The 6,734-nt window shown below is 57.1% G+C and overlaps 1 protein-coding gene across 1 annotated transcript in view; it reads left to right on the forward strand.

Moving 5' to 3' along the window:
• The window catches only part of STK11 (serine/threonine kinase 11), a 31,802-nt gene that overhangs the window by 19,484 nt on the left and 5,584 nt on the right, over positions 1-6,734 (forward strand). The window contains exon 8 of the mRNA XM_010133853.1: positions 5,891-6,084. Coding sequence (XP_010132155.1) covers positions 5,891-6,084 — 194 coding nt within the window. The remainder of the gene's footprint in view (positions 1-5,890; positions 6,085-6,734) is intronic.

A 6,734-nucleotide genomic window follows, 5' to 3' on the forward strand; every position in this document is an offset into this window, starting at 1 on the left:
GCTCTCATACCTCGCGATGCGGCGGTTGTGTTCGGTACAACTGGTTGCAGGGCGGGGATCAGCGGCCTCGTAGCCGAACTGGTGCTTTGAGAGGAAGAAGCGTGGCAGGGCTTGGGGCTGGGGTCCAACAGCGGGTGCTGAGGAAAGCACTGGAAGTGTTTTCCTTTCCCATGGATGCTGCGGGTCCAAAGCTGCTGTGACCTGCCCAAGCTCGGGGCAGAGGAGTTGGCTCTTGTCGCTGTCTGCCAGGGATTTGAGCTGCTCCTCCACCTCCGTCTGCTTCATCTTGTACTTCTCCCAGGTGGCAGCAGGTTTTTGCGTCAGCTTTGCCCAGCTGGAAGCAGAGAGGGTTCTCTGGAGACCCTGCCTGTCATTGGAGAGCCGGAGAAACTAGAGCACGCTTCTGGCATGAGGGCAGTGGCGCATCTCCTGCCCTCTGACTGGGCACAGCTGCTGCTGGGGAGCCTTTTCATCTCAGAGCACTCAGAGGGGCTGAGGAAAGGATCTACCTGCAAACACCGGAGCGTTTCCAAGGCTCAGTCACTCATTAGTTTTCTGTGAGCTTAGCCAGTGCTTCTTAACAGGCTTTGCTGCCCGTCAGTAATTGCCTCCTTCCTCCCGCCACGGCATCCCGATAATTACATCAAGCCCAGCAGAGCTCTTTCAGCCTGGGGCTCTGGACGGTCTGTCCGTCTCCTCTCTGTGGAGCAGCAGCGTTGTGCTGAAGAATCCAGCGCTTGGTTCTCCCGGCTCCTCCTGAAATAGAAGAGAGGCTTTGCCCTTACGCTTAAGCTGACCCTGGTTTTTTCTATCGCTGAATAAAGCCCTCGGCAGGATGGCAGGCAGCAGTCAGACACTGTCAGAGGGGTTTTGGAAAGCTTTTTAGTCAGAAAAGACTTGATTTCTAGAATCCTTAGATCTCTGGTGTGGGGGAGTAACAGTCATTAATGATTCTGGGTTTCTCTACACTCCTCCCACAGCAGCGTGTGTTCAGGCACAGGAACCAGACTGCAGCACATCCAGTGACATGCCTGGCTGCCCCACTGAGATGGAGCCGGGCTCAAAGCAGGAGCACCCGGCGCCTTGCTGCGCTGCTAGGAGTCTCCTCTGAGGGCTTTGAGCTGCTGTTACTGGTAACCTGCTTGTACGGCCGGTCAAGATGGTCAGAATCTCCGGGAACAGCCCCTGTGTCCTGAGCAGCGGGTTGTGCATTGGAGCCAAACGCTGCTGGACCAGACTTGTGTCAGCACGGCGGGAAGGGGCCGTGTCCCCTGTCCAGGGGGATGAGTGATGCCCAGGGCAGTGTCACGGAGCAGGCGTTGCTCTGCGATGGTGACTCTGCCCTTCCTCCCTTAGCCTTGCCAGCTGCTCCCAACGCTTTCCCTGCTCAGCACAGCCCTGTCTGGAGAACAGGGTGTGTACCGGCCTTCCTCCTGCTCTGGTGTGTACCGGCCTTCCTCCTGCTCTGGTGTGTACCGGCCTTCCTCCTGCTCTGGTGTGTACCGGCCTTCCTCCTGCTCTGGTGTGTACCGGCCTTCCTCCTGCTCTGGTGTGTACCGGCCTTCCTCCTGCTCTGGTGTGTACCGGCCTTCCTCCTGCTCTGGTGTGTACCGGCCTTCCTCCTGCTCTGGTGTGTACCGGCCTTCCTCCTGCTCTGGTGTGTACCGGCCTTCCTCCTGCCCTCGCCTCTGCGGCTGAGCCCTTGCATCAAAAAAAAGAGGCTTTTCAGTCCTAGGCAGCCTGTGTGGCGCAGCCTGCGAGCTGTACGCTGAAAGGAGTTAGAACCCTCTCGGCCTGACGTCTTGGAGTCTGTGAACCGCCAGAGCCTGACCCTGAATATCAGTGAAACCTGCTCTTCCAAGAAGGATCTGGAAGGATGATGTTTGATGGAAAGCTGACACTTTGCGTTCACCTCTGTGGGTATTTTGTACTCCTGGGGCAGGGAGGAGAAGCTGCCGAGAGGCAGCGAGTTTGCAGCCTGCTCCCCGTCAAGCACTGACCGTCTCCCCGCAGCCCCGCACGTTGGCTGAAGGGCTCGGTGCTCGTACGCTGCGTTTTGTAACTAGTTCGCTGACCCCGCTGCAGCTCTTTGAGTGATGAAGTGGATGCAGAATTCTACCTCTGTCCCTTGTTTCCAAGGCAACCGTCTTGCCTTCCTTCTCCAGAAGTGTCACACTTAATTCGTTCAGCCGTAGAGGCGACTGCGGGAGCTTAGAGCGAGACAGGGAAGGCACCTCCGCTGTTTATAGCGGAAGCGCAAATGGACCTGGTGGGCTAGTGCTGCCTCTGGATGTCCCAAGGCTGCTGTGCCGCCTTCCCCGTGCCCTTGCTCATGCAGAGCCCTCCTGGGAGGTTTGGGCGAAGCTGTGTGAACCCCAGGCGCTGAGCCCCTCGGAAAACTGTGCTTGTGGCCACTGTAGGTGTCTGCAGGTGCTGAGGGTGCTCCTGTGCCAGCGTTTGAGGGAGCAAGAGGGGCTTCTCTTGAGCTCTGCTGAGCTCATGGGCTTTTCCCAGTCCACCCTCGGCAGGACACACAGGCTCTCCTCTGCTCCCTCCTTTCTTGCTGGGGCTCCCAGGTCTGCTTCCCTTCCCCGGGGCAGGCACACGGCAGGAATCTGTGCTGCTGCTTCCCATGTTCTGCAGGCAGGTTCATAGTGCACCGTGTAGGTGTGTGTCAGGAGAGCCAGGCTCTGCCCAGACACCTCTCCTCCCAGCAGTCTGAGCTGTGACCTCTGGCCCTGGCAGCAGCTGGGGGAAAACTGCTCTTTCTTACTCATTTCTGGTTTTTTATGAGCTGACATAAGCCCTGGGACATCTCTTGGTGTTACCGGAGCCCGAGCAGTGATTGCAGGGAGGCCGCTGTGTGTTTATTGCGGGCATGTTGCCTTCCCCAGGACATGCTGCCACGCGCCTGCCCCGTCCCTCTGCGAGAGGATGAGTTAAGCCCAGTGCTCTTGGCTGCTCCTTGGGGTGACAGTGACCTTCCAGTAAGCAGGAAGCCCTTAGGTGGTATCACAGGAGGTGGGGAGTCGTTCGAAGCCGCTCCTCACTGGCAGGGCCGCGAGCTGAGCATCTGGTTTCAGAGAAAATGGTCCTTAACAAAAGAAGGAGAGTGAATGTTTGTGGCCCAGAATGGGAACAGATGAGCTGCCAGCGCTGGGAGGCTGCAGCTGTGCTTACTAGTTCTTATTTTAACCTTGCTTATGCCAGAGCTCGAACAGAGCCCAGCTTCTGGTGTAGATTTTGAGCTGGAAGCTGCAAACCAGACTGCAGGTAAACAGCTGCTTGTGCCGGTGCGGCTGCCTCAGCAATCACCGGTGAAACGGGGGGGTGAGTGGTGAAGTGGGGCACCGTCAGCAGAGCTCTGAACCCTGTGGTTTGGGGTCAGCGGCAAAGGGTGAGGAGGGACTGTGGGAGAGTAGCTGCTTTCTGGCTTAGTCAGGGGCTGGTGGTTTCCTGAGCTTGATGAAGATGTTTGGGAGAGCCGGTGGTCCTCGCCCCAGGAGCAGATCTTCACTAGCAGCAGGGTCTGTCCCTGCTGGAAAACTGCTTGCCAGGAACTACTCTGCTGCTCCGTGCAGAATTGCTTGAGGCTCCTTCCAAGAGGTCTTTGATTTTTCTTAGAACTTCAATGAATTTCTCTCCTCGCTCCGTGTCCTCATTACCATATATGCATATGCAAGGTTTGAAATCACCTCCCAGAGGACGGAATCATTCTGACTAGAGTACAGTGATTCAGGTTTCTGCTGTTAATAAAATCCTATTTTTACTCTCCTGGTAAGTAGGACAGAAGGAAAGAAAGAGGCAGAGCTGAAATACAGCAAAATAAAACCCCAATTACTGTAGCCATTGAGGCTTTCTCCCTTCAACACACTCCTTTTAATCTCATTTGTCCCATATATTCCGTCCTCCGTAGGTCCCTCTGGCTCCAGTGCCCCTGGCAGAATCGCTGGTGCCTGGGCTGGCTCCGGTGTTCTGGGCAGGATGATCCTGCCAGGCGGGCTCAGCCTGGGCTCCCTTTGCCATCCTGGCTCCTCCTGAAATCTGCTGCTTTCACCGCAGCTTCCAGCGTGCTCCGTGATTGACCAGAATCCATCTCCTCGTAAACCTGGGGGCTGTGGGGAGCTCTTCGCTCTTCCTGGCAGAGCGAGCAGCCGGCTGACTGTAAAACACAGCCGCTGCGGAGAGAACAGCTTCAAGCTGCTACCTGTGAATCAGGGTGGGGGTTCGCTCCTCCTTTGAGTCGCACTGATTTGTCCCTGTAGCTGCACTTCCATTGTTTATCTCAACTCCTCACTTTTGCTGGATAGTTTTGTTAGAATGTCACTTTTTTTTAGGTCTCCTGTCAAAGCAGCATAAGAATGGAACAAAATGATACTGACAGTTCTTCTGGGCAGGAGGCACGTCCAACCCTCACTTCCTGAAATTAATTTGGAACTGGAGTGATGAAACCCAGATGGCTCAGGTCTAGGAGAGCGCTGCGGTGACTGGCTTCAGGCCCTCCTCCGTGGTTGTTAGGAAAATAGGTCCTGGTGGCTTAACGGCCCTCCAGCCCACCGCGCAGACGTGGGGCTGCTGCCAGTGCTGGTTGGGAAGGGAGGCTGCAGGGGGGGCGTTGGTGCTTTCTGACCCGTCCTTCGCGTAGAATGACCCTGCAGGGCAAGGCCTGGTGAAGTGCCTCTGGGACAGGGACGGGGACAGCTGGCTGCAGCAAATGCCTCTGCAGCAGCAGAACAGCCCCAGTTACTGGGGAGCAGGGGAGTGGTTGGGTGGCCAGTGCCCGACCTTCTGCTGTGCTGCCCGCAGACCGCTGGTTCTCCCAAACAGGAGCGTGGGGCTGGGAAGGTGCATTCAAAGTTCTCAGGTCTAGAGGAGCTTCTGCCGTGTTCCAGAGCGGGGAGGCTCCAGCAGCGCTTGTCGGTGAGGTGCTGGGTGTCGCAGGGACAGCCGGGTGCTGGAGCCCTGCTGGGACAGTACAGCGAAGCTGTGTGAGGCCGCTCATGCGGCTGCTGTGATGCAGGGCTGTGGGATCCGTGATCCGATTAAGAGCTGCTTTCAGAGCTGAGATCCTTTACTGGGCAGATGGCAGCACCGTGGCTCCTGGGTTTAATGGGAACAGAAGCCCCTTGAGACAGAGGGGGGATAAAAAGATCAAGTATAAGCGTTTTTGCTGTGGCCCTGTTGAAAACTGCCTGATAAAGGAGCTTGCGAGTAAATACCCCTGTCCTCAGAGTGACATTGTGCAAACTTCCTTTTGTCTTGTGCTGGATTAGCCTCAGTTTCAGGGCTGGAGAGTTTCTCCTTTTCTGCTCACTTTGACCGCACAACACGAGAGCTCCGACAGCTCCAACGTGTTCTGGCTTTCGGGTGGTTTGGGCACGAGTTGAGGATGGAGGAAAGGTTCCTGCGCTGGGCGTCCAGGCCTGAGCTGCCCCTCGCAAGGCCCTGCTCTGCGCTGCAGCAGCAGCACTGGCCTCTTGGTGCCTCCTCAGCTGACATCGCTCCCATGGCCAGAGCACCTCGTGTGTCCCCACGCTGCACGGCCAGAGCACCTCGTGTGTCCCTGCGCTGCTGTCTGCCAGACGGACTTCCCTGTCGTGGCTCTCGCCTCGCTTGGGAATTACACACTAAAAACCTGCAGCTTTCCCCGAACAATGGGCACGTTCCTCAGAACGTTGGGGTGGGCTGGGACCGTCTCGGGGGGGTGCAGACGGACTTCCCTGTCGTGGCTCTCGCCTCGCTTGGGAATTACACACTAAAAACCTGCAGCTTTCCCCGAACAATGGGCACGTTCCTCAGAACGTTGGGGTGGGCTGGGACCGTCTCGGAGGGTTGAGGATTTCTCCTGCGAAGTGACGCTGATGAGTGTCTGCTGTCGGGCTCTTTGCAGTTGGTTTCGGAAGAAACACGCTCAGGCAGAGGCTCTGGTGCCCATACCCCCCAGCCCGGAAACCAAGGACAGGTGGAGAAGCATGACGGCGGTGCCTTATCTGGAAGATCTGCATGGCTACAACGAGGAGGAAGATGATGACTTGTATGACATTGAAGATGATATCATCTACACTCAGGACTTCACAGTACCAGGTAGGAGAGGACGGGGCTGGGGTGGGGCGGGCAGAAGCAGCTGGTTTTGGCTGGGTTTTGGTTGGTTTTTCCTAAAGCTCTTCAGGAAAGGCCTCGAGGTCTGAGCAGTCCTTTCGGCAGCAGCGGGGACTATTGATTAGTGAGCGGTGTGAGTGACGCACAGCGAGCGAGCCGTGGTGCTCCGGATGCGTCGTTCGATCAGCCAGGGTGCCCCTTCCTGTGCGTTACCCCCGCGCCAGCTTCCGTCCCTCGCCCAGCAATAGCTGGGCTCTGTTTTTAGCACATTTAATTCTTCTGGCCAGTTTTGCTGGACTCAGTTATGCTGGAGCCGAGCCCTGAGATGACTCAGTGTTGGGAGCTGGTGGCACATCGGTTCGAAGGTGCTGGTAGCCTTACACCAAGCCCTGTTTTCTGCTCCGGCAACTCTCTGGTTACAGAAGTTCTCCTGTTCTTGGGCAAGGCGAGCAGTCAGGGCAGGGGCGGCTGTGGTTTTCACCACGTGGCCCTGACAGAACGGTGGTAATCGAGTCTCTTTCCTTCTTCGGCCTCTCTGTACCATGAGCCGTGTGGCTGCTGAGCAGGAGGCTGGAGGGCACGACTGCGAGGTGAGACGCAGGTGGCCCAGCCTCAGAGCTGCGGCGGCAGCGGGA

Source organism: Buceros rhinoceros, unplaced genomic scaffold (genome assembly GCF_000710305.1).
Source record: "Buceros rhinoceros silvestris isolate BGI_N320 unplaced genomic scaffold, ASM71030v1 scaffold24283, whole genome shotgun sequence".
In the NCBI taxonomy this organism is placed as follows: Eukaryota; Metazoa; Chordata; class Aves; order Bucerotiformes; family Bucerotidae; genus Buceros; species Buceros rhinoceros.